Below are 27953 nucleotides of genomic sequence, written 5' to 3'. Positions count from 1 at the left end.
TCTGAGGTTATCACCACAATCACCTCATACAGAAAGCTTTGACTGCAGGACCTCACCAAAATTGAAAAGTTAAATGTGCAAAGAGAGTTATTTGGATAATGCAATGGACATGCACTAGTAGTGGTGGACCTCGGAAACCAGTTGTAAATTGAGGTTCCTTACAGTAGTCTGCCCAATAACTACTCACTGCTCTAGCAATGCAAATAAAAATCTTTACATACATGTGGACTGTTAAGGCCCTCACAAGTACCAGGTAAATCAAAAGCAAAAAGATTCAGATGCAACAAACATTTGTTTAACCAGATTTATTTGTTGTACTTCAAGACAAACGGTGCATTATGGAGCTTTATTGTGGCAGGTTTACAAAATTACAACCAGTCCATACCTAAAAACATTCCCTCCCAAATGCGTGTTAAAAAGTCACTTAACGCTTATGAACATATTAGTTTAAAAATTTTGCAACCAGTACAAAAATGTCACCAGACAAACCCATTTAAAGCCACTCAGGTAATTTATAAGCTTAAAAATATCGATTTCTCCCATTTAAAAACATTTTGATCCACCTTGTCTTGTACTGACATATATTATTCCGTTGTTCAACCAAATTTGATTTTCCACCTATCCCACCATAGTGTTTAACTTGATAAGACACGGCGTATAGCACAGTGTTATTTATGACAGGTAGAGGAAAAGTGCGGTGAAAAAACAAAAAAACAGCTAACTATGAATTTAAGATCGACTTATTAAATGGAAATTGCTGCGTGAAACTTGGTATTGCACATTCACATTAAAATAACAATTGTGACTTCAACTTAGAAGATTATTTGAGTTGGGGGGGAGATGTGTTGTTCACAAGATGGAAAATCAAATATTGGTATGGATAAGCAATGTCGTGGCTGCACTTGAAGCATACTCTCTAGGAATAATATTGTTGTCCATTTAGAAAATTCCATTTATGTAACATATTTAAGTTTTTATCTAAAACATATCTGATTTTGTAGACATAAAAATGGAGCATACCCTACAGACACTAAAACAATGTCCAATATAGAAATTAGTCCACTTATTCACCTTCGATGCAATTTTTTAAATATTGGTAGCTCTGAAGGTCAGAAGAGGATTCTTTTGGGGACTGTGAGCCATGTCTGTCATAATAACACACCACCTCAAACACACTGATGTGGCAGATAAAGGGCATCACCCAGTTGATTAAACCGTTCTATGGCCTCCGAGTTGGAAAGCAGGAATTAACATTTTAATAGAAGTGTCTGTGCGGCAACGTCGATTTTAAATAGACTTAAAAAGCAACACATGGAAAATGCAAAAAATATGATCCACTTAAAAAAATATTTTCCAAGTGAAATATTTCTATGGGTTACCAACGCAATGAACATTTTGTACCACAACATGAATTTCTATCTGCTCCAGCAGGCAGCAAAATATAAGTACGTAGGATATTAAGGACAGAATGTAAGGATGCCCTCGCGTCAATTTTTAATGGCTACCTCAAGTGATATAAGTGGGAAAAGATGACAACCAGGCAGAGTGAGAAATAAAATTAGTAGAGTGCACACCACAAACGTTATAGCCCCTTCTCAACATTCCTTGACATGCCACGGAGAACTCAATGTGTTACAGATTTATAGTTTTCCTGACAAGGAGCACCATTTTCTCACCAAATTTAATACATGTATGGTTACAATATTTTAAGCAGAGCTCCTCTTTAGGGATTTTTTGTTTCAGAGCATTTATGGAAAAATATTCTCAATTTTCAATTTCAGCAAAAACATGGTATTCTGGTAAGCTCTTTGAATTCCTCTGAGGTAAAAACTGCTTAAAATGAAATAATACCCTGGTAGAAGTTTTAAATGTATCTAGAGTGTGCATTTAAAAATTAACAAAAAGTTACATATCAGACATGGGCTCCAGCTAATCCAATCCCTAAATACAGAAAACTCACTGAGGTATCATATACAGAGATTTCACATACATATACACACACATACACACAAATGTTCAATGTTCATGTGTATATGATCTTTTTAGATGTTTTAGTATTAACAGCATCAGGCTAGGTTATAAAATGTATAAAACTCTTTGAATTCACTCGATATAAAAGCTGATAGAATTAATGTTTGGTTTGGATAGAAAGTATCGTGTGAACAGTAAAAAATTAGAAAAATATGTATTAAAGAGATTACTTTTTTTGGCTTGGGCTCAGCCTAAACCCTAGACATAAAAACATGTTTATGTACATAACCAATTGTTAAAAAGTTGGTATAGAAAAATGACACCTTGATAAGTATTTGTTTGGCAAATAACAGTTAAGACAATAACATCCTCTGAGGTTTATTTGAAGGAACCTGTTGAGAAAGAAATAGAAAAAAAGTATGTTACATATAGTAACTTTTTATAGGATATCTTAGTATCAGTAAAGCAGTACTATGTACTTACGAGTAGCTCTTTTAACAAGTGAAATATCCTACCAAGAGGCACAGAATTTACAATAGTGCGCATGACGATGCTTATTTTGGAACACTGACATAGGCAAGGTGCAGAAGAGTGACTGACATACTCAGTCTGAGAAAGAAGAATTAAGAAAGGAAAGAAACTAAGAGGGTAGAAGAACGAAAAGTAGAGAAAGTGAGGGCTGGGCAGTCCAGTATGTATTTAGGTGGAATGTATGTTATTATCCCGCTGTATTTTTCCCCGCAGGGAATCACAGCGCGGTTGTTACAACGACCACGTTGTGATTCCACATAACATTACTCCGCAAGTCGGAACGACTTGCGGAGGGGGAGGCGCTGGATGTTGGAATACTATAATTTACTATTCCAACTCAAGTCTGTGCGGACAATAGGGAAGGTGTTGGATTTTAAGTCCAAACCCCCCCCCCCCCCCGCAAGTCGTTGTTCCGACTTGCAGAGTAATGGTATGGGGAATCACAACGCAGTCGTAACGACCGCGTTGTTATTCCCTGCGGGGAGAAAGATTTGTGGTAAACGTTTTTCGTTGATTAAGAGAGACTGGTATAATTTTTATAATCCATAGCATAGCTTCCATAGGGTTCTGGTTGGGACAGTGTTCCTGAGATCAGTGAGGCCTGTCCAAAGAACTGTTCCCTTTTTCCAACACCAGCCCCATTGGGGATTTAGTTAATATTTTCATTGACATACCGCTCTGGAGAAACATCCTAGGAGGTTGTCAAAGCGGTCTAGGTTTTATGTAAGTAAATGGTAGGTTGAAGTAGGGACAAAAGTCCCCATTCATAGCAGTCAAAATCATTATCTGGTCAGGTGTCTGCTCCATCACCTTTAGAGAAGGAGAAGGCGAACTCCACCATCTTCAACCCATACCGAGCCTGTAGGGTCCAAACTATCCAGTCTGTAGGGATGGTTTGAAGATGGTGTGCTTTAGAGAGATAAGGAGACAATAGACCTTGTGCTACCAAAACCCCCCCCCCCCCCCACCCCCCCTACCCCCCTCCCCCACGCGAAGAGCTGGTTCTGCTAAATAGAGGACATTTTCATTTTAATACAGTTTAGCTACCCTTTTATCCCTTACAGTTCTGGCAATTTCTGGGTGGGGTCATGATTGGTACTAAGCCCTACAAAAACATGTCCGGATTGGTCCTAGATCGACCAGTAGGTCAACTGAGTAATTTGCTTGTTCATTTGAAGGAAATGGGGAGGACGCTTAGTACATTGGATACAGTATTTCTGAGGCACTGGTTTCCACACTCATTCGTCTTTTTATCCTTTCTTGCAGGAAGTAGCGGAGTCCTTCCACTGATCTGAAGCATTAGGGCTCTTTAATGCACTAACTGCCTCTGCACTCCTCTGGAAATAGCTCTTGGTCACAAAGGCATGTAGGGTAAGCATAGTCTGTTTCAACTATACAGACAAAGCCCACATGGACCTAGGTTTATGAGCATTTTTATCTCTGCAATCAAGTACTCTCTTGCCTACACTAATCCATTGGTGTTTACCTTGGACCTTCTCACCATATGATGCATGAACTACAGAGAATACAATATGCTCCTGCAAAACAACTTCCTAAACTTTAATATAGAGTGTCATATTACACCTGCCTTTGAGCCCCCTGTGGCAAGTTAGTTTGCTTTCAAAGTAATATGCATTGCACATTGTGGCAATAAAAAGACTGGAGATCAGCTAGGTTAAGGATAATGTTACTTACCCAGTAACCATCTGTTCTTGGCATGTAGAGATGTAGATTCACATGCTTTGCATACTCCTGCCATCTAGTGTTGGGTCCAGATGTTTGCAAGTTTTTTTTTCAAGATGTAGGGGACTCCACCTTTCGGTGACAGTGCGCAAGGGCATCAACTCCATTGTTAGATTGTTTTCCCGCAGAGGGTGAGAATGGAGTAAGCAACAAAGTATAGAAATGTCAAAACGTATGTAAATTGAGTAAGAGAGAGAACTGCAACAGGTATAGGTATCCGGGTGGGCGCATGTGAATCTACAGCTCTACATGCCAAGAACAGATGCTTACTGGGTAAGTAACATAACCCGTTCGAGGCATGTGAGCAGTAGATCACATGCTTTGCATAGACTATACAGCAGTATTCTCCCAAAGTGGTGGCTAACCTGTAGCTGTTGCAGTTGTCTGAAAGAGTGTTTTAAGTACTGCCTGGCTCACATTAGCTTGTTGTCTTGCTAACACATCTACACAATAGTGCTTGGTGAATGTGTGTGGTGTAGACCATGTTGCAGCCTTACAAATGTCAACTATGGGGATGTTTCCTAAGAAAGCCATTCTACTATTTTGCAATGGGAATGTGCTCTAGGGGGTATTGTTAAAGTTCTTTGCTTTTGCATAACATGTTTGAATGCCTTTAACAATCCATCTGGCAATACCAGACTTGGATATGGGATTGCCCTTGTGAGGTGGAGCAAAAGCAACAAGAAGTTGTTTAGTTTTACAAAATGGCTCTGTTCTTTCTATGCAATATAAATGGGCTCTTCGAACATCTAAGGTGTGTAGAGCCCGTTCTGCCACTGAATCGGATTAAGGAAAGAATACAGGTAACTCAACCGATTGATTGATGTGAAAGGCAGAAACTACCTTAGGTAGAAACTTTGGGTTAGTACGAAGAAACACTTTGTCTCTGTGAAGTTGGGAAAAAGGTTTTTCTATGGTTAGTGCCTGTAGTTCACCCACTCTCCTCAGTCAAGTAATTTTAATGAGGAAAGTAATTTACCAGGATAGAAATTGCAGTTCACATTTATGCATGGGTTCAAAAGGTGGGCCCATTAATCGTGTGAGGACTATGCTAAGATTCCACACTGGGGCAGGTGGAAGTCTTGGTGGGATAGCTCTTAAGTCCTTCCATAAAACCTTTGATTACAGGCACTCTAAAGAGAGATAAGTGTTGCCTATTTTGTAGATATGCAGCTATTGCAGTGAGATGTAGGCAGATAGAAGTGTAAGATAACTGTGATCGCTGCAAGTTTAACAGATAGCAAATCTGCAAGAGGATTGATATTGCAATGGATAACAAAATGTTTCCATTTAGCTGCATAACGGGCTCTTGTGGTAGGCCTTCAGGCCTCTCTGATGATGTTCATACAGTCTGGTGCGGGATGTAGATAACCAAACTCTGATTCGCGAGGTTGAGTTGTTTGGGATCTGGGTGTCTGATTTCTCCATGGATCTGTGTGAGGAGGCTGGATGTGAGGTGTAGTTTTTGATGTGGCACTAGTGACAGCTCCAACATGGTTGTGAACCAAGGTTGACGGGCCCATGTGGAAGCTACTAGGATCAGTGTGAGGGATGTTTGCCTGAGTTTATGAACCACTAATGGAATGAGTGGAAGAGGCAGAAAAGTGTAGGCAAATATCCCTGACCAGTTCATTCATAGTGCATTGCCTTTGGCGAGTGGATGTGGATACCTGGAGGCGAAGCTTGGGCATTTTGGTGTGTGGCAAAAAGATCTATTTGAAGAAATCCCCAACTTTGAAAGTATGGGAGGAGAACTTGAGGGTGAAGTTCCCATTCATGGATTTGCTGTCTCTGTCGGCTGAGAAGATCGGCAATCTGATGTTTACTCCTGGGAGGTGTTCTGCTAGGAGGTGAATTTTGTGGTGGATGGCCCACTTCCAAATGTCTTAAGCCAGGTTTGACTGTTGGAGATAGTGTGTCCCCCCTGTTTTTGTATGTAATACATAGCTGTCATGTTGTCGGTACAAACTAGGGCAGCTTTGCCAAGCAGATGAGTCTGAAATGCTTTGAGTGCTATAAACACTGGTAGCAACTTTAGATGATTTATGTGGGAGTTTTTTGCTGTTGACGCCACAGGCCTTGCACTGTATGATGTTGGATATGAACCCCCAAACCAGTGAGGGACGTGTCTGCTGTTAGCATGGTCTGTGGAACTGTGTCTATGAAGGGCTGTCCTTTTGATACATTTTGTGGGTTCCAACACTGCAGAGAGTGAGGAGTATGGCTGTTTACTGACACTAGATTGGTTAAAAGACCCTGTGATTTGTTCCACTGACTTGCTAAGCATTCCTGAAGTGGACGCATGTAAAGCCTGGCATGGGGAACAATCATGATGAAAGAAACCTTAATTCCCAGCAGCAGCGTATACACTCGAGCTGGTAGTGAGTGAGTGGGCTGAAACTGGAGAACTAGAGCCTGAATATTGTGAATTCTGGCTGCACTTGGGAAGGCTAGAGCTATTTCAGTATCTAAAGTGGCTCATAGATAGTTTTGAGTGTTGGAAGGTTGAAAATGGGATTTTAACACATTGACTGTGAAGCCCCGTTGATGCAGTAACTGCATTGTTCTAGGAGTGCGTTGGAGACACTTTGGATATGTACTGGCTTTGATGAGCCAGTCGTCCAAGTAGGAGAAGACATGAATGTGTTGCCTTCTTAGATGAGGAGCGACTACTGCCAGACACTTTATAAAGACTCTGGGAGCAGTGGTGACTCCAAACGGCAGTACTTTGAACTGGTAATGATGCCCCGCTACCACAAATCTGAGAAATTTGTGATGAGCGGGATGTATTGGAATGTGGAAGTACGCGTCCTTGAAGTCTAGAGTAGACAGAAAGTCGTCCTGTTGTAGGAGTGGAAGCACTTGTTGAAGCATTACCATGTGAAAATGGTCTGATTGTATGTAAAGATTAAATTCTCTGAGGTCCAAGATAGGTCTGAGAGAACCATCCTTTTTGGATATGAGGAAGCAAAGGAAATATACGCCTGAGCCATGGTATTGTAGGGTTACGGGCTCTATAGCTACTTTCAAAAGGAGAGACTGAACCTCTTGGTTGATGAGGTATAAGAGGTCTGGTGACGGTTTGTGTGAACGTGGAGGAATGTTTGAAGGATTGTTAGTAAACTCCAGGCAATAACCAGAAGAGATAATTTCCAGTACCCATTTTTCTGTAGTTATTGATTGCCAGACGGGTAAGAATTGTGAAAGACTTGGAACGTTTACTGAGGTCGACAACTTAGATAGGATTCGTGATATACCGATGCCTGCCTTGTCGGACGATCATAGGAAATTGTTAGACTCCGCCCTCACCAATGATGAGGTGGCAATGGCTATAAGGGGGGGTCCATTCTGGTAAGGCTTCAGGCCCCAATGGCCTCCCCATCGAGTTGTTTAAGCCACATGCAGACCGATTGGCCCGGTATCTGAAGGATATGTACATGGAAAGCCGGGATCGGGGTTGCTGCCCTATGACCAACGAGTTGCCAACATTGTTGTAATTTATAAGGAGGGCAAGCCCAGACTAGACTGCTCCTCGTACCGCCCTATTTCTTTGTTGAACGCAGAGCCCAAGATTTTGGCCAAACTGCTAGCTACCCGTTTGGTGAAAGTTATCTCGACCTTGATCCACCCAGATCAGTCCGGTTTATTGCCACGGCGTAACACCGCACTTAATCTCCGTCGGTTGCATGGTGTGGTGGCGGGCGCGTCTCACATCCATGAGCCAGCAGTCTTGTTGTCTCTTGACGCCACTATAGCCGTTGACCGGGTGGAGTGGCCCTACCTTTTTGCGGTTCTGACGAAGCTGGGGTTTGTCCCTATATTTCTTGGCTGGGTCCGTCTTCTATATTCGGCCCCATGTCTCGTGTGGTCGTGAACAATCATAAGTCGCGAGACTTTTCTCTCGGACGGGGAACACGACAGGGATGCCCCCTCTCGCCTCTTTTGTTTGCTTTGGCTTTGGCTTTGGAGCTGCTAGCGGCATGTGTGCGGTGGGGCCGCTCGATCAGAGGGCTGCGCTGGACTGCAGGCTGGGAGGACAAGATTTCGCTTTACGCTGATGATATTTTGCTATACTTGACCTCCCCACGCAGTTCTCTTATTGTTTTCATGGACGTCCTGGCCATCTTTGGCAGGTATTCGGGATTTGCGATTAATTGGGCGAAGTCAGTCCTTTTTGTGTTGAGCAGAGACCCCCCCTAGAGTGCCTGATAATTTCCCTGTGAGAATGGAGTTGGTTAGCTATCGCCATCTCGGGATCCAGATTTCCGGTGATCCCAAGGTGCGCTTCCGGTTGAACCTGTTGCACCCCTTAGCTAGACTCCGGTCGGATGTTGCGCGGTGGAAGACGCTCCCACTCTCCCTCTTGGGCCGGGCCGTCCTTTTCAAAATGATGGCTCTCCCGCGATTCCTATATGCACTGCAGAACTCCTTTGCCCCTGTGCCGCAGTCATATTTTAGCGAGATTGAGTCTCTGCAGTGTAGCCTTCTGTGGGAAGGGAGGCCGCGCATTGCTCTGTCGAAATTGGTGCTGCCATGGTACGACTGAGGCATCGGTCTGCCTAACATTCGTAAATACTACTGGGCGTCTCAGTTGGCCCCCATAAACCATGATATATACGGCTCACCGGTAGACCCCGGATATGTGATGGACCGCAGCCAAGTGCCGGGGGGGGGGGGGGGGGGGGAGTATACCCGTGTTCTATATGCTAAGCGTGGTCGGTTTCCACTGGTTGGGCCTCCCTCGATCTCTACAAGAGTGTGGCATGAGGCCAGCAGAGACCTCAAATGGGCTGGTCGCTTGACATTGGCCACTCCCCTGTGGAGTTCTGAGATGTTGGGGATGCTCTGGAAAGCCAAGGGGTTTGATAGTTGGGACCTGATTGGTGTAACGCAGGTCCGCGATATATGGGGTAAGGATAGGGTGCTGAGGTTTGAGGAATTGCAGGCTAAGTATCAACTGAATGAGACAGAACGATTTAGGTACCTCCAGATCAGTCATGCTTTGAGCGCCATTGTCCCCAGAGGTGAGACGCCTCCAGTGGCCTCCCCACTGGAGGATCGTTTGCTCGATGGTCTAGTGCCCACTAGGGCGATCTCCTTAACATATAGCAAGTTGATCAACCATACTGAGGACCCCTTGGTGTTGTTGCGCAGACAGTGGGTTGCCAACGGCTTTGTTCTTGACGATGAGGACTGGAGGGAAGCGGTGGCGTCCCCCAAGGAAGTAGCGGTCCCCATGAGGCTCCGTTTGGTTCAACTTAGGATTTTGCATCGCTCCTACGTCACGGGTTCGGGACTGCAGAGGATGGGCTTGGCTGGGTCTGCTGACTGCCGAAGAGGGTGTTGGCTGCCTGGAACGTTCCTGCACATATTGTGGGAGTGTGAGTGGGTTTGTGACTTCTGGACCAAGATACATTAAAAAAAGAGTGAAGTATGGGGAGTGAGGGTCGAGCTGGAGGCCAGGAGATGCTTATTGAATGTGTGGGAGCCCAAGGACCTGCCAAGTCATGGCAAGGTCTGGGTGGCTCTCGCGTGTGTGATAGCTAAATGTAATATAGCGCAGCTCTGGGGTGCCTCTCTGGCACCTCGGGTAAGGAAATGGATGGTAGACCTTGACTGGTGCATGTTTCGTGAGAAGTCAGTGTATGTATCCAGGGGGCGACCCCGCAAATGAGCCAAGATCTGGGGTACCTGGAATGCTTATCGTGGTGATATTGGTGAGCCGCAGGAACTGGAACCTACAGACATGGACCGGGAAGACGCCTAGGCCCGTTTCCTTCTTCTTAATCCCTGGCTGTTGTTGGGAGCTCACATCCGTAAAGATGTAACAGTGGTCACCTGATACACCCTGGTCAATGTTTGTGTATTGTATTGTTGATTTCTTTTGTTAATAAAAAGAATTTAAAAAAAATAATAATTGTGAAAGACGCCCGACAGGTGTTAAATGGTCGGGGGAGTTTAGGCAAGTCACTGGTTGATATTGGAGGGGGAGGAGCGTGTGTTTGAACTCTACCTCTACCCGTTCCATGCCTCTAACTCCCTCTGAAGAAACCCTTGGAAACAGAGGGCTTATTGTTGCCTTTGTAGGTTGTAGAGGCAGTGTCTGAGGAGGTATTCTTGGACCCTCCCCTATAGAAGGAGTACCAAAAGGAACCATGGCCGGAGGGCGACTGAAGGACCCCCATAGATTTTGCAACCTCTTTGTCCTTTTTCATCTTTTCTAAGGATCTGTCTACTACAGGGCCAAAGAGGTGTTGCTTGTCAAATGGCATATTAAGAATAGAAACTTGAACCTCTGGTTTAACCCCAGAAATTCGTAACCAGGCATGCCTTCTTAAGAGAAAGTTGGTGTTGACAGCTCTAGCTACAGTGTCAGCGGCATCTAAAGCGCACCTGATGGAGTTGTTCGAGATGAGAGGAGATATCCCTCTCGCACCGGGTCTTGAGCATTGGATTTGTGCTCATCAGGCAGAAATTGGAGCAATTGCTCCATTTCATCCCAATGCACCCTATTGTACCTGGCTAAAAGTGTTTGGTTATTGGAAGTGAGCCAAAAATTTGCAGCTTGGAAGGCTACACTTTTCCCAGAGGCGTGTATCAACTTAGACTCTTTGTCTGGATATGGAGCATCTCCTGACATTTGGGAATTGGCTCTTTTACGTGCATTATAAACTACCAAAGAATCTACGGGTAACTGTCCCCTGATGTAAGCTGGATCTAATGGAGCAGATCTATATTTTTTGTCTACTCTGGGGGTGAGGATACGTGCCCAAACAGGATAATTAGAAATTTCATCCACACGTCTTAGCATACCCTTAAGCATAGGGAGTCTGAGTGGATCTTTGGAAACTGCTAAGCGTTTTGAAAAGGAAATCTTCTAGGGATTACTTTAGTTAATTTGACCCCACGGTAATTAGCAGCTCTGCTTAATAATTCTATATGGCCTACAATGTCGTCTGGTGGAGAAGGATTAGTAGGGTAAAGATCACGATCGTTAACTGTGGGAGAATTAGTGTTGTAATGTCATCAAAAACATACAAATAAGGAAGGGTCCTAGGGCATATTTATAGACCTAAACACGGACACAGCCCCCACTGAAATACTTGAACAACAAAAGGTGTCTATGTGTCTCAGCAATTAACTAATCGTCCTGTATGAGGCAAGAATCCAACACACCTAAATGTAGGAGAAAAAATGCTAACCCTGTGTGTCTGAGGCAGAGCAGGAATCTCTAGGGCATAAAATTACCCATCAGTTGCTGTCCGATACCGCACTGTCATCATTTGGGTCTCCTCACACCAAGGAGATTACAGTTGTAGCCATTAGAACGAGATGTAAGTGTGGATGCTACTAAATCAGTGATGTAAGAAGAATTCGGAGGTATCAAGAGACTTTGTAATAACTGATTTGCAGTGCATCAAGTGGTGAAAGTGAAAAAATAGTGATGTGCATAAAATTGGAGAGAAGGGAGGAATTAAAATTTTAATAGTGCCTCTCAATCTTCCAATATTTTTATTAATCATTTTATTGTGTTTTACAAATCCAAGAGAATCAAAACCCAGCAAACCTCAAATCCCCCCTTCCTCACCCTCACACACAATACAGAGTGTCAAATATACATAGTTCCAGCACCCGTTATTAGGATTACACAGCCATTAAGCCAACAACCCGAAACCAGGCAGGCGGTAAAATAGTACTATCAAGCTCCTCAGAGCAGACTAGGTAAGCCTCCTCATATGTTTATCCGCGTATTGGCACTCTGATGGTTATTGTTCACCCCAGTTCCTCCTCGTTTGTGGCCTCCTCTTCCTCAACGCTGAGCACATCCTCCCTTTCCCCCACTCTACCATTCATATAGGTCTGAAACAATCCCCAAAAATGTTTGGGCCTGCTCCTGGGAGGCAGCAGCTCATTGTAAAACTCTGACTGAGTGCACCAATACATCATATCCCGTATCCAGCTTTGGACCGTGGGAGTCGGCCCCACTCAACCAGCGCATAGCAACCTCCCGTTTCGCCATTAGCAAACCCATGCCAACCAGTCTGCACAAAGACTTAGGTACCCGTTTAGTGTAGCCTAGGAGCGCAAGCGCGGGGCAGAGGTCACCTCCACCTCTGCGATTCTGCTGTGCTCCGCAAAGACAGCGCTCCAGTAGGACTGTACCCCAGGGTACAGCCAGGCAAGATGTAGAAAGTCTACCACCTGCGTGCGACATCGCTCACACTCCGCCGTCGCACAGAGGCCATATCTGTGCAAGCGCTCTGGGGTGTAATAGACCCTAATCAGAAATTTGATGTGAATCAGCCTGTGTTTACCATTGAGGGATATGCGTCTGGTATTCTCGCAGCAGTATCGCCACATATCATCGAGTGGTAATTGCAGGTCTCTCTGCCAGGCCAGTTGCGCGCCTGTGTACTGTGCCTCCCTATGGGATACAGCTATTCTGTATAAGTTGGTTACTAGCTTACGGGCAGCCTCAGTTTTTAACACAAAGGTTAGTTCTGGGACCTCTGGCGGCTCAGCTAGGTCCACCACCATCTTCATGACGGATATAAGGCCCAACAGGGACAAGGGCAGTCTGCACCAAGCTTCCACATCATCCTCTAGTTTACTAATGGCTACGCCATAGTTTTCTCTAAACAGCAGCTCAGCGTCTGTGTGCAAACTTATACCCAGGTACCTAATGGACTCAGATGTCCACTGCAAGGGGTACTCCACTTCGAACTCTTGTGTAAAGGGGGTCATTGGGAAGACTAGGGACTTCGTCCAGTTCACTCGGAGACCAGATAGCGCACCAAAATGCACAACCTCACGCAGGACTGCCCCTAGGTTTTGTTCAGGCTCACAAACGTACATAACATGTCGACGCGTACATTGAGACTACGATCTTATATGTAGGGAATCCTATACCTTCCCGACCATGGTATTCCCGCAGAGCACAGGCCAAGGGCTCCGCCACTAAGGCATACAGTAGGGGAGACAGAGGGCACCCCTGACGTGTCCCTCTGCCGATAGGGAAGGGGTCAGTGACCAGGTCACCCGGGCGAATTCTCGCTGTGGGTCTGTCATACAAGGTTCCAATCATTTGCAGAAAAGGTGCTTCCAGCCCAATCCTAGTTAAAACTTGTCTCATGAAGGGCCATTCCACCAAGTCGAAGGCTTTCTCCATATCTAAAAATACCGCCACCGCTTTAACATCTTGCCTAACATGTTGCATCAGGCCAAAAATCGTTCCAATGTTGTATGTAAGGTTCCTTTCCGGGATGAATCCTGCCTGCTCTGGTGCTACGAGCGTCGGGCGAGAAGCGCCAAATGAGTCGCCAGCACTTTGGCATAGATCTTCGTATCAACGTTCAGTAGGGAGAGAGGTCTATACGAGCCGCACTCGTCTAGAGCTGTGCCCGGCTTGGTGATTGCCACCAGGATGGCTTCCCTCCTTGATAGCGGCATACAACCCGATTCACATAAATCATCAGAGTTTTCAGGTGAGGGATCAGCACTTCTTGAAATGCTATCTGGAACCCCACCGTTAGTCCATCCGCCCCCGGAGCGCTATTAGCTCTTATGCTTGCCAACGCCTCAACTATTTCATCCTTCTTGATGGGGCACATTAGGAATTCTCTGTGCGTGTTCGTAAGCTTGGGGAGTTCAATGTGTTCAAGGTATCCCAAGATCTCCTCATCGAACTCCCCGTTCTTGGATGAGTACAGATCAAGGTAATATTGTCTGAACCTGTGTGCGACCTCTGCCTCCTCAGTGAGAACTTCTCCTGTCTCCGTCTTGACTGATGTAACCTGTGTCCGGCCCCTCCTCCCCTCAGTATTCTGACCAGTACCGAGCTTGGTCTATCACCCTCGCCATAAATGTGCGCCTTGGCATATTTTCCCATGTGTTGAACCTCTCGGTCAGCTTCCTTATTGAACTGATCAAGGAGCGTTTTAACCTCCTGCTCCGTGGCTGTGTCTGCCTCCCTCCTCTGCCGTTCCTCTAGGAGGCACAGCTGCTTTTCAAGTTCAGATAGGCGTTGCCTGATGGACCGGAGGACCCCCGAGTGCTCGGAGATCACTACACCTCGGACGTAGACCTTAAATGCCTCTTATACGGTTTGGAAGCTGTCCACGGAACATATATTTGTCTCGAAGAACGTGTCTATTGCCTCCGCTATTTCCCCTGGAAAAAGAGGGTCAAGTAGGGAGTGTGTGTAGGAGAGTAGGGTCTGCAATCCTATGATCACCCAGATTTTTTGCTTTTGTTTCACTGGTTTACGACTTTCTCAGGCTGTGGGCCTGCTAATCAGACCCACAGCCTAGCTGTTCTCTCGCTAAATTGATGTGTACCTTAGGTGCATTACCCAATTGGAACTGGGCCACCTTGTCAGACCCTGTAACTCAGGGCATCGGTGTACCCATGGCCTACCAGGGGCTGAAGCATGTATTATGCCACCCCTGGATGGCCATTTAAATCTGACACAACTGGCTGCGCGACAGCTGGGGCAACGGAGCGTACTCGCCCTTTGCTTTAGATATAGTATACCTATATCTAACCCTGAAATGGACACCCGAATTCCTATCAGCCACTCCTATGGCAGGCCTTGACAATCCTGAAGGCAGAGTGCGTGGAATCGTGTGAATTGGGCTCTGGCACGAGCCGAGACCGGTTGCAGCTTGCGGAACCAAGACCCAATGGCTGTTCCATGATAACGCGTACCATAATTGGTAACTTCCGTATCGCGTATCAAGACATGTCGAGTAAGGTGTCATACGAATCGGGATACTGACCCCTCACCAATGCTGGCGACGGGGTTAGCATTCCACCCTTCTAGAGGGACACGACATGTACGTAACTGTGAACCCCGGTTAAAGTTAACTGAAGCCTCAGCTCCACAAAATGGATGCTGCCACCACAGACACGAGTCTGACCTCCTGCTGCTGGGAGTCCTTCCAGCGAGGAGAGCTTGGACAAAGGGTTTCCTGTCCGGGGCGGTGCTCGCACCATCCCAGACAGGGTTTTGTGTATCCTGGGTAGGCAGGGCTTTACAGGAAGGTGACTGCGGAGTGGCACCCCGGTGCTCACTACGCATCTGCCGGCTAGAACCAGTTCCAAGGGCACACCAGCCCCTGACCTGGGGAAAGCCCGGCATGGGAGAGGGGTGTAACTACCCCCCTTCCTGGTCCCACCCCTAGGGCAGGACCTAGTCACGTACCCACCCCTTTCTTTAGGATAAAGGCAGGAGCGGGGACCCTTCCAAATTAGATCATCTTTGAATCAAGAATACTTTCTACGAAAGGACTTCAAGACTCTTCTTAAGATTTCTCCCTTGTGGCTAAGGCGTAGTCACCCTGCATCCGCAGGCACCATCTAAGAACTCTGCGGTTTGCTGCAAGTCCTTCCTCAGGAATCCGACTGCCCAGCTCGACGAGAACCGGCTTCCCTGGCACCTCTGACCTCTACCCACATCGTCAGCTCAGCTGAGACCCGTGGGTGCGACGAGACCTCGAGGGACCGGCCATCTTCAAAACCTGCACGATTTCTTAAACCAGCACGACCACCGAGGGATCCTCTGGTGAGTGCTCTGGGGTCCGAGAAGCCCCGACCCTGAGCAGCTCCAGCACCGAAGTGCAGCCTCCCAGCATCTCCACGATCTGCGTGGGGCCCTTCTGCTCTTTGCTGTTCAGCACGTTGTCTGGTTACTAGCCGCTGGCTTGTGGCCTTCCTTGACGACGCCCGACAACCAACGCTGTTGGTCTGGTTGCTCCAGACTGACTTTTGCTCCCTTCTGAGAGAGGAGTACCCCGGACCCTCCTGGTCCACTCAAGAAGACATTTTAGGTCCACCACGTGGCCCTGAATTTGCCAAGGCTTGTTGCCCCAATCCTGGGCCCAGCGACGCCGACAGCATCAACCTTCGTGGGACAGCTCGCACCTCCATCCTGGTCGCCGACAACGCCTCCTGGTCCGTGAGACTGCAGAGCCTAGCGTCGCCCACTCACCTAGTCGAGGTGACGATCATCCGGTGCCCTCCTGGTACCCTCTGACTACTGGCTAGTAGTACGAACTTGGTCCCCTCTGCTTTCAGGTGTCATCCATCTCTGACCCAGGCTTGGATCTCTACGAACTATCTCCACTGGTCGCCGGCCAGCAACTCCTTCCTTCCGGCTCCTGGTTCGTCAGCGAGGACTCCCGACGTCTGTAAAGACTTGTGCAGCCGCAGCCCCCCGGGCTAGGTAACTTCGGCATTTCGGTGCCCGCATAGCCTCAGTATCTAAGGGTCCCGAGTCCTTATCGCTTCCGACTTACCTTATCGGGTCCGCCCGAGACCACTAACTTTCCGTGCCCTCGGGCATTTGTATAGATTGTGCACTTGAAGTATTTTCCTAAGAGTTTCGTTGTGTGCTTAGTACCCTGTCCTCATAAAGAGTACAGGGCTGTTGTGATTCTAATAAACACACTGTTTATTTTCATAACACTTGTGTGGTGTCCTTTCACTTGGTGTTCAAGGGGTATGTGATGGTATAACAGCTGGCTTAACACGCCCTCTAGAGTTTAGCCCGAAGACTGCTCGTATCCACGCTACTAGGATAGCTGGTCTAAGGTTGACTTACAACCAATCACCATAAGGGTCGTTTGGACTGATGCATAGTGATCACTAGAATAGTGAGCACTGCATATCGGGCCAACTTCTCACAGTGTGGTGGGAATCGCCAGGTGAAGGGGCGTATGACTTTCTTGGGGGTAGCCAGGACCATCAAGAGTGGAGAGTGATCAGAGAGTGTTCGCGGAAAGACCCTACAGCCCCTCAGCCGGCCCATCAGCGATGATGACACAAGCCAGTAATCTATTCGGGTATGGACATTGTGGTAGGCGGAGTAATGAGTATATCCACCCTGTTCCGGGTGTCTCGCTCGCCAAACGTCTTCTAAGTCTAAACTAGTGATGGTGCAGTCCAACCGACGCGCGGCTCCCAAGGGTCTGTGGGCAGGACCAGCCGATCTATCTAGCCTCGGGTCCAGGACCAGATTAAAGTCCCCACCCCATATAAGCTGCAGGTGGCAGTAGGCGCCGGCTATTGTTTCTAGCGATTCATAACAATCCGGACAATCAAAGTTCGGCCCATACACATTAAGACCAGATCCAGACCATGTCTTTTACATTGATCACAAAGCGACCAGCTGGGTCAGCTTTCAGTAGTTCCAGAGTGTATTGCGATTTGGGATTAATCCACGTTAGCACCCCCCTAGCATGTGATGTGAACCCCGCCGAGGTGGTGTTCCCAGTGAGCCCCCTACAACCCAGCATGGGGGTAGCCTGAGGAAGATGAGTCTCCTGCAGGAGCGCAACATCAATCTGCTGTCGATGTAAGTAGCTTAGGACCTTACGGAGCTTCCGGTGGTCATTGAGACCTTGGACATTCCACGTGAGTGCTCTGAATGTGTCAATCATTCTGGGGGCTTCTATGTCACCTAATGTTGCCATGTTCCATCAAACTAGTCATAGTGTCAACATCAAGATCGTACACCCTGTCCGGAACTATCCTCCTCAGTCGTGACTGCCTCCCATGCTCTCCCTAGGTAGTGTGGGTGCTCACTCTGTGTGTATGCAGACAAAACATTGTGCGTGCGTATTCAGCTCTTCCCCCAACATCTCAACAGAGCTCCCTTATCTCCAAACATATCCCTTCCCCCCACCCACACCGGACCACCCCCAACCTGGTCAAACAGATTCTAGAGTCCCCACCCCCCCCCCTCCCTCTACCACCCAACAAAAACAGATCGTCGCAGTAAGGGACAAGCTAGGTGCACCGCACTCAAGAGCAGAGGTTGCTTTGCGATCAGTCGGTACTAAATCTGTCCCTGAAGGACAGACATCGCCCCGCCCCACCTCCGTAGTGCCAGAATGCGTGCCCCATTGTGAACCTGCGGACCCGGTATCCAACTTTCGGATCGTAAACACAGTATCACCACACGCTTATTTAATCATGGCCTCCAGTACTGGGTGGCCAGGGCACTCTAGTATGCTGTGTGTGCTTCCCAGGGACCATTCTCCCTTCGTTAATGCACCCCAAAAAGAGGGGGCGGGGGGGGGGGTTGTCGTAACGACCCAACACCTCACCCTCACTCATATGTCCCATATGGGCTGTGCATGGTCCGACTCAGCGAACTCGCGGATTAATGGTAGAAGCTAACACACAAAATCAAACAAATCACAAACAATCCGAAAGTCTTACCCCACGATCCCCCCCCAATACCATAAGGCGGCATCCTTCAGTCCTGTTCATCCAGCCGCCCATCTAATTCTTCCTCTGCTTGGGCAGTGGACGACTCTTTGCGGTGCGCTCTCGACCACTCCTCAAGCGCTTGCTGCAGAGTTTTCGGGTCAGTAAAGAGATGGGATTTCCCCTGCCGGTTAACTCTGTCAGGCTGGGTACAGCATGGCATAATCTCAGCCCAGTTCCCGTAACTACCTCTTGTATGGGACAAAGTGCTTCCTAGCCTCCTGGACTCTAGCAGTAATGTCCGAGTACAAGGAAAAGTCCGTTCCTTCATAGCACAGTGACTTCTTTTCAAGCACCAGATGCAGAGCTACATCCCGGTCTCTGTAGTTTAACAACTTTGCTATTATTGGGCGTGGAGGGGCTCCTGGCCGCGGTCGGGGTCCCAGGGAGCGGTGCGCACGTTCCACCATGAACATCGTTGAAAAAACGCCTTCCCCCAATAAAGTGACCAAAAGCTTTTCCACGAATAACTCCATGTTCCCCGTGGCAGTTGTCTCCGGAAAGCCCGTTATGCGCAGGTTGCATCTCCGCGAGTGGGCTTCAAGGTCCTCCGTCTTGTCCTGCAGGCTTTGCATAAATTTTCCATGTCTAGTCTTTCGACGTGTTTATCGAGGCGCTCCACCATTCTGTCCATCCTGTACATGAGCGCGTCGATTTCAGTGCCCAGCGACGCCATGCTAGACTGCAGGCCCTTTTCCATCGCAAGTAGTAGGCCTTTAATCTCTGAGCCAGAGTCTTCCGTGGGGGCAGTGAGCGTGTGCTTCTTTGCCGAACCTGCTGTCTCCTGGGATGTCGGGCGTCTTTGTTCTAACATTAATTTTGACTGCGATTTATCGTTTCTTCCCATTGTGCACTTTGGGTTCCACCAGATGCGTCAGCACACAGCGCAGCACCCACGCACAGGGCAGGTATATGGCTACCCCTCCACCCGAGATCCTTCGCCAGGTTGAGAGTCGGGGTTCGATTATGGGCGCCCACAGACTGACCCTCTCTCCAGTGGAAACAGCCCAGCTCCTTACCGCCACAGACTAGACTTCTGGGTTGCGTCACTCCCAGTCTTGCCTCTCACTCCCGGATCCGCCGAAAAGGCCGCTTAATGATGCACACTCCAGCCAGGCCCCAGGCTCCAGCGTCGCCCAGCGTATAGCCTCAATAAGACACAGCCCAGCAGGCAGGAAGTCCTCAAATATGGCAATACACCCTCAGGTTATGTTGGGGTTTGAGGTAGGCGATTCCCACTCCGTAATTTAACGGCTGGATCTCTCCACTCTCCAGTAGCCCCCTCTAACGCTCACTCACCTGCTAATGGGCACCGCAGCAGTCCACAGCTGTCTCCGACCGGACTCCAGGAAGGTCGTCAGCCAGTTTATCCGGATGCCTGTGGGCCCCCCAGGGGAATGGTGTCACTTCATCAGGGCCTCTCGGAAAATGCCGCTAGTATTCCCGCCGCCGCAGGCACAGCCACCGCGGTGGTACAGGCGGGACAGGCGGGGCATCAATGGCGCCAAGCACTGGTCTCCTCATTCACGGCCTCGCTCAGCAGAGCAGGCGGATCTCCGAGTCTCCAGGAGCGGGGCCCAGCACCGATGCAGCCCCTCTTCCAGCTCCTGGGTGGGGGGGGGACCACCCTGTCCCTTTTACTCTTGTCGGCGAGACGCACTGTCCAGCTCGCCCGTGCGTCCGCCTGCGATCACCGGCCCAGCTGGCACAGAGGAAGTACCTCTGCGCGCGCCGCACGTCTTGCGACGCAATGCAGGTTGGTCTCCAACTACAGGCCGCGGCTTCGCGGCCCTCGATCGCCTCACCACCGCGTCGCTGATGTTCGGGCCCCAAGCGCCGTATGAGGTCCGCTGTGGCCCAGCAGGGAACTGTCAGCTTCATTGCTTACAGGAATGCTAAATTTACCCCACAGAGATCACTCTGAAGCAGGGCCGGACTGAGAACCAAAACCGGCCCTGGCAAAGTGCTCGGCTGGCCCCCTGGGGGTGCGACTGAGCTCTTTGCTGGGGCCGGTTTTCGGCCGATTTTGTTACAGGGCCGATTTTGCAGCTATGCAAAACCGGCCCAAAACCGGCCCCACCCTTGCAGCGCACCAGGGGATTGCCCGGTGCCCGCAATGGCCAGTCCGGGCCTGCTCTGAAGGCAGGATATTGCAGGATAGTTTGCACTATGCGGCGGAGCTAAAGACTCTGGTGGCCATTTCGTTCGCCGGCAAGCTCCGCCCCCCCCAGTGCCTCTCAATCTTCCAATGGTAAAAACAGTGCAGAGAAATAGCAGTTTTAACAAATATCTGCTACGAAAAGCCAGTGGTCAACATGTTTCAGCAGTAAAAAGGACTAGATTTGTCCACTCCCTTCGTCAGGACCTAATACTCGCTACTGCAAAGGGTGATCAAAATTATAACAATAAAGTAAAGTAAACTCATTAACAACCATGTCACCTGGAAATCCTAGGTACATCAGGTTGCTCCTCCTGATTGCTGTATCATCATGAAGGAAGTGTGGATTTCATGCCATATACAGGAAACGAGGAAAGACAAACACAATGTCGGTGTCAATCCTAAAACATCCAAACACAGCTTCAAATGCTGGTGAGTCCGTATGCGTCAATACGACACAAACTGACCCCACATAGACAATATATCTGTGTCCCTGCTTACCTATTAGGTAGGAGGGTGTAGCATCGCCTCACCTGGCTGCGGCTCAGGTAAATGGATCACCGCCCTGGTAAAAACAAAGAGGAGGTGGAAATGTCAAGTCAATGCTACCCCACCTACCCCAGATAATCTACAGTGTATCGCACACCTGACCTCGTAATTTGTAGCAAAATAAAGCATCAAAAAAAGGCGGAACTGATTTCATCACGCCGGCGTGGGCCTACTATGGGCGTTGGTGACGTCAGCGGAGTCGCGTGCGATGCCGTGTCTCTATGACGTCCAAGTCCACGTCGGCACTAAGCTACGAAAAATATTTCCGAATGTTGCTGACACAAGGGGATATTCACAAGGTGAGGAATCCACTGGCAGATGTATCTATCAGAAAAAGGTGGTTCAGTGGTAGAATTCTCGCCTGCCATGCTGATGGCCCGGGTTCGAGTATTAGGTCCTGACGAAGGCAGTGGACAAATATAGTCTTTTTTACTGCCGAAACATGTTGACCACTATCTTTTCGTAGCAGATATTTGTTAAAACTGCTATTTCTCTGCACTGTTTTTAACCATTGGAAGATTGAGAGGCACTATTAAAATACAGGACGATTAGTTGATTGCTGAGACCCATGGACACCTTTTGTTGTTCAAGTATTTCGTTGGGGGCTGTGTTCATGTTTAGGTCTGTAAATATGCCCTAGGACCCTTCCTTAATTGTATGCTTTTGATGTTCTTGTGCAGCTGAGGCTGCGGGTCCCGTGTGTTTGATGACCACCTGTCCCTTACAGGTGTATTCCCTCTCTGATTAGGTAGGGTTTGCCCGTAGCTCTGTTTATATTTATAGTGTTCACTGACCGTGACCTTTGTTATTTTGACAAACGTTCTTTGTGTGATAATAGCTACCAACTGGAGTCTAGCGTTCAATGAGACTGAGATCCAATCCATTCTACCGGACAATCCTAGTATACTCAACATCATACAGACAGCAGTCAGCAGTAACGAGGATGAATGCGCTAAAGTCCTAGTTCTAAAGAAAACCCACTCACGTACCACTATACATGGTGTCATCATGGCTGAATATTTATGGGGGAATTGTGCCCCCACTGGCTTGATAGTTACCAATACCCCAAGGCTCTTCTTAGATGATAAAGACTTCCTTAAAGACTGGTCACTGATAGCCTGAAGGTGTACCAGAGACTGGCTTATCCTGATAATAAAAACTGCTAAAAGGGTGGCCGATAAGATTCTTGTAGAAATCCAAGTACTCGAAGGGCAAATAAAAACAACCATAACTAGTACACTCTTCAAAAAAAGCCAGAAAGAAAACAATAAAAATAATAAAGAATTTAAAGATTCTATTCTCTTCACCAAACTTGAAAAATTTAAGGAAGATCTGGCTAGGTTCTCTACTGAAAAGATCTATCCGTACACTAGCGACACATATGTTCCACCAACATTCAATCGGAATGGACGAAGAGGAGGATCGACTTATGCGACTTCGAGCTCTGAAGAAGTTTCGAGTGATTCGGACTCCTCCAGTCATAGCAACTCTTCCACTAGGAAACGCTGTAGAGGTAACAGATAAAGGTGGAGCGGTAATAGTCAAAATCAGTTTCCACAATGGTGGCAACAGAGTCCGTGGATGCACGGTGGCCCTGCTTTTCCACAACAAATGGAAGCCTACGGTCCAAAACAATTTCCTTCTGATTTTAATATGCAGCCTTTTTTAGGCTTTGGTCGAGGCAGGTCGAGAGGCAGGCGGCGGACACAGCAAGGACAAGTCCACTGGAGACCACTCCCACCCTCAATGGACCTGAGGAGCGGGAGGAAGATTCCGCAGGAACAAGCGGGACCGAGTTCCGGGACAGCCTCGTGATGAACCTCAGTACCAGGACCCTAACAAAAGATGAAGAGATTGTACTCAACAGAGGTTTGGGTTTTGTATCCACAAATACAGGTGACCCTTGCCATACACTTATAGAGATGGCAAAATTCTTTCGCAAGATAAGACTTCATTTTTTCTTTGCTAAAAATGCCAATGAAGGTACAGACACAGTAGACATCAATACTGGTCTGAAGAAACCATCCACCTTCAACCCACCCACAGTGGGTTTACCGGCTAAGGTAATAGCGTTTGAACAGGCAGTTGAAAGTGATATCTTAAGATTGCATCAAATGGAGAACCAGCCTTTCATGACCCTACCCAAAATTGAACAAAATGCGCTTCGTGGTCTCATATCAGATGAGACCCTTACTATAAAACCAGCAGACAAGGGCGGGGCCATTGTTCTACTCGATACTATCACCTATCGTACAGAGTGCCTCCGACAACTTCAAGATGAGAAATCCTATCTTCCACTGACAGAAGATCCCACGGAGAGACTGGGAAACACCATTGGTCACATGGTAGAGGAGGCTCTCTCAGAAGGGTGGATTACATCACAAGAAGCCAACTATCTACGTACCAACCATCCGACAATGCCATACTTCTATGTACTTCCAAAAGTTCACAAGAAGCAGCGACCCCCTCCAGGACGTCCCATAATATCAGGGATTGGTTCTATTCTAGAACCTTTGTCTACTTTTGTAGATTTCTTTTTATCCCCTATGGTAAAGGAAATGCCTACGTTCCTCCAGGATATTAAAGACATTTCTACGTATACTACCCGACATCGAATTTGACACCATGACCGATCTGTTGGTGTCATTCGATGTAGAATCATTGTACACCTCGATTCCCCAGGATGATACTTTAGAGGTGATAGCGACTTTGCTACATGAAAGAGACCTGGATTCTATCACCCCGGCACACTTCATTATGAACTGTGCATGCCTGGCAATGAAGGAAAAAAAAAATCCGTTTTGAGGAGACCATTTATTGTTTATAGTCTCTTGATACCTCCAAATTCTCCTTACATCACTGGTTTAGTAGCATCCACATTTACATCTAGTTCTGATGGCTACAACTGTAATCTCCTTGGTGTGAGGAGACCCAGATGATGACAAGGGCGGTATCGGACAGCAACTGATGGGTACTTTTTATGCCCTAGAGATATCCTGCTCTGCCTCTGTCACACAGGGTTAGCATTTTTTTCTCCTACATTTAGGTGTGTTGGATTCTTGCCTCACACAGGACGATTAGTTGATTGCTGAGACCCATGGACACCTTTTGTTGTTCAAGTTGGATAATTGTACCAAGCCCCATTATCCTGATCATCAGGTGTATATGGTGGTGGTGAGTCAGCAGGTAAATTTAACAATGGTTGTGACTCAGGGGACGGAGGTGATGTAGGAGGAGGAGGAGAAGGGTTAGTAACCACATGCTTCCTCTTTAAAGGAATGTGGTAAGCTTCTCCAGGTTCAGATTTGCATTTGAGTGGCGCATACTGGAGGTTCCTGGTGGGCTACTTAGCCCTCAAGGACCCCCAGTATTCAAGGGTAATCAGTTCCCGCTCTACAAACGCACCAGGGGGCTGCGTTGCAGAAATGTGTAAAAATGGGCGTGGCCTCATTACACCTCTCTGCAAGGCAGCCCCTTGGCGCATACTGGAGGTTCCTGGTGGGCTAGTTGGCCCCCAAGGACCCCCAGTATGCAAGGGGACTTAATCCCCCAACTTAGAACACGCTACAGGGCGTGTTTGCACAGTGGTGAAGGTAGGGGGCGGGGCTTGAAGTGATGGGAGTGCAAACATGCCCTGTGGCACGTTTTAAGTTGGGGAATTAATTTCTCTTCAATCCAGAGGTCCCCTAGGGGGCAACTAGTCCAACAGGTATCTCCAGTAAGCACCACGGGGATTATGTTGCAGAGTTTTGTAAAAAGGGGGAGTGTCCTCTGATCACCTCTCTGCAACACAGCTGCCTGGCGCATATTGGAGGTACCTGGTGGACTAGTTGGCTCACAGGGGACCTCAGGATTGAATAGAAATTAATTCCCCAATCTAAAATGCACCACAGGGCGTGTTTGGACACATATTACCTCAGGCCCCGCCCCCTTCCTTCACTATTGAGCAAAATATTCCTGTAAAATCAGCCGAACTACGAATTCCGATTTACTCACCTGTTATCACAAGAAACGTCAGTGCTGCATCCTTGAGCGCACTACTGATCCTGAAAAGTAATTTAACCATACTTACAGTAACTTGAATTTCCTTCCATAGGCTAACATTGACTGGTTTCACTTGGAAATTTTTTTAAGTGTGGAGTTTTGGAACTTAAAAAATTCCTCTAAAATCAGCCCAACTACGAACTCCGATTTACTCACCTGTTATCAGGAGAGACCTCAGTGCTGCATCTTTCAGACCACTACTGATCCTGAAAAGTAATGCTAATCGTAGTTACAGTAACTTGAATTTCCTTCCGTAGGCTAACATTGACTGGTTTCACTTGGAAATTTTTCTAAGTGTGGAGTTTTGGAACTTAAAATAATTCCTCAAAAATCAGTCTAACTACGAATTCCAATTTACTCACCTGTTATCAGGTGATACCCGAGTGCTGCATCTTTCAGCTCACTACTATTCCTGAAAAGTACATTTAACTGTACTTACCAGTAACTTGAATTTCCTTCCATAGGATATCATTGCCTGCTACATAAAATATATATAAATTAAAAAATATAAAATAAAAATATTACAATTTCAATATTTAATTTTTTTTTAAATTTTTATTAAAAATATGTAATGTAATTTAAAAAATAAAATATCTAAAAATAAATACTTTAAAACAATGTAGTAAATTAGTGTAACAAATATAACAATTAACACATTTAAAAATTATTATTTACAAAACCATTGAAATTCACTGAAAAAACCATAGGTTTCAGCCATGTTATAGTTAGGGATTAGCATTTACAAAACCTTTTAAATTCACTGAAAAAAACATAGGTTTCAGCCACGTTATAGTTCGGAATTAGCATTTCAAAAAACCTTGCAAATTCACTGAAAAAAACATAGGTTTCACACATGTTATAGTTAGCTGGACATTTCACTCATACAAAACCATTGAAATTCCCCCGTTATAGTTAGTTCATCTAACTATAACTTGCGCGCTCACAATGCACTGCTGACGTCACATATTACATCACTCATGACATGGTCAGTGACATCACTCAAGACATCACTGATGACCTCTCAAATGACATCACTGATGACAACATCCTTGTGAAACAGTGGCAGACCTCCTCTCACCCTAATATAACCTTTGATACACACATTCAAAAATAGAAACTACAATTTTCAAAGAAATGGAGATACCAATACCAGTTAGAACAACCTATTCAGTAATTCCAACATCTACATACACATCCACTCATTCACCAATAGTTCTATATAGTCACTCATACATGTACTCACTCATCGTATGTACTCATACACCTTTACATCCTGTTACACACCTACACTTACAAACATCCATTTACTTGCATATACAGCTCTACACACACCACTACACTTATTTCTACAGAAACGTACACATACTTACTCTTAAACAATCAGTCATGGAAACAGATACTTATTTATACAGGAACTCTTCCAATCTGTCACTGTCATATATCCTTACTTATATACATCAATACTCACATATACTAGTTTAAAACATATGTACTTACTCATAAAGACACTATTGAGGCAGTCATTCACTCACTAACACACCCATACACACACTCATCCACCCAAACAGTCCTGCACACATGCTGTCTTCAAAACAAATACAAACAGTGAGTCAGTCATTCATGCATCTGTGCGCTTTGTAATACCCCCCCACCAAACCATACAGACACTCATTTTGATACTCAAAAAACCAACTAATAACCCATATAGACACTCATGTAGCTACTCACCAACCCAAGGAGCCACTTATACACAAAGTGAGACACTGATACAGATATTTAAATATGTAAACATTACTTGCTAATACATGTATTCAGTAAGATACACTTAATACGTCAGTTATACAATCAATTTTACAAAAAAAACATCCATTTAGACACTTATTTACCCATTTATTCTTCCATCAACCTTTAGATATACATACATAAAAAATTTATTTTTCAGAAAGACACACATTCGCTGGATGATGTCATCAGTGATGTCATTTGAGATGTCATGAGTGATGTCACTGACCATGTCATGAGTGATGTGTGAGGATGTGCAATCACTGGACGATGCTTTGGGACAATTTCCACCCTTTATATCTCTGTCTCCCCTTATGTATTCACAGACCGGGCAAGGAGAAGACTGGCCCTTTAAGGATTTCGATGGGGCATACCAGGTGACAGTCACGTGGTCCGGAGGGCAGCTACATCAAGGAAGACGCGAGAGGGTTCACTGGGACCACACCACATCGCGAGCCAGGAGGAGACGCCGGTGAGGACCTTCCTTGTACCGCCGTGGGAGAGCACAGGGACGGAACCCGTGGACCTGAAGGGCTCGACGTCGACGGAGGACGCCTACGACGCCGGCGGAGCGAGGACCGGAACAGACGGGCAGCCAGACCCTACCTGGGAACGCAAGCACGCCAGCCACAGGGGGTCTTGGCTGCACAAGGTACGGGGTCGCTTGCAGTTTTCTTGGGGTCGTTGAGCGGAGGAGGGAAAAGGAGGGGGTGAAGGGGGCGGAACCCAGTAGTTTGTGGGTATAACGGCGTGCAGAGGGTCGTTTTGAAATAAACCACACGCACACTGGTGAAGGTTCGATGGCAACTTCTCAACCCCCCCCCCCCCCCCCCCCCCCCATTACCTGGCTTCCTGCGCCGCTTACCGTATCAGAACCCCTACCTTACGGCTATTCTTGTTCTTG

The 27953-nt window shown here is 46.9% G+C and overlaps 1 protein-coding gene across 2 annotated transcripts in view; it reads right to left on the bottom strand.

The window, feature by feature from the left end:
* Window positions 1–290: 290 nt before the first annotated feature.
* LOC147748974 (uncharacterized) overlaps window positions 291–27953 on the bottom strand; it is a 737146-nt gene continuing 709483 nt past the window's right edge. For both annotated transcript variants that reach the window (XM_086964737.1, XM_086964747.1), the window contains one exon: window positions 291–2363. In XM_086964737.1, the coding sequence (XP_086820863.1) occupies window positions 2350–2363 (14 nt within the window). In that variant the 3' untranslated portion in view covers window positions 291–2349. The remainder of the gene's footprint in view (window positions 2364–27953) is intronic.

This window comes from Lissotriton vulgaris, chromosome 1_1 (genome assembly GCF_964263255.1).
Source record: "Lissotriton vulgaris chromosome 1_1, aLisVul1.2, whole genome shotgun sequence".
NCBI lineage: Eukaryota > Metazoa > Chordata > Amphibia > Caudata > Salamandridae > Lissotriton > Lissotriton vulgaris.
The sequence above is the reverse complement of the archived record's forward strand: the minus strand, read 5'-3'. Positions and strand labels throughout refer to the sequence as shown.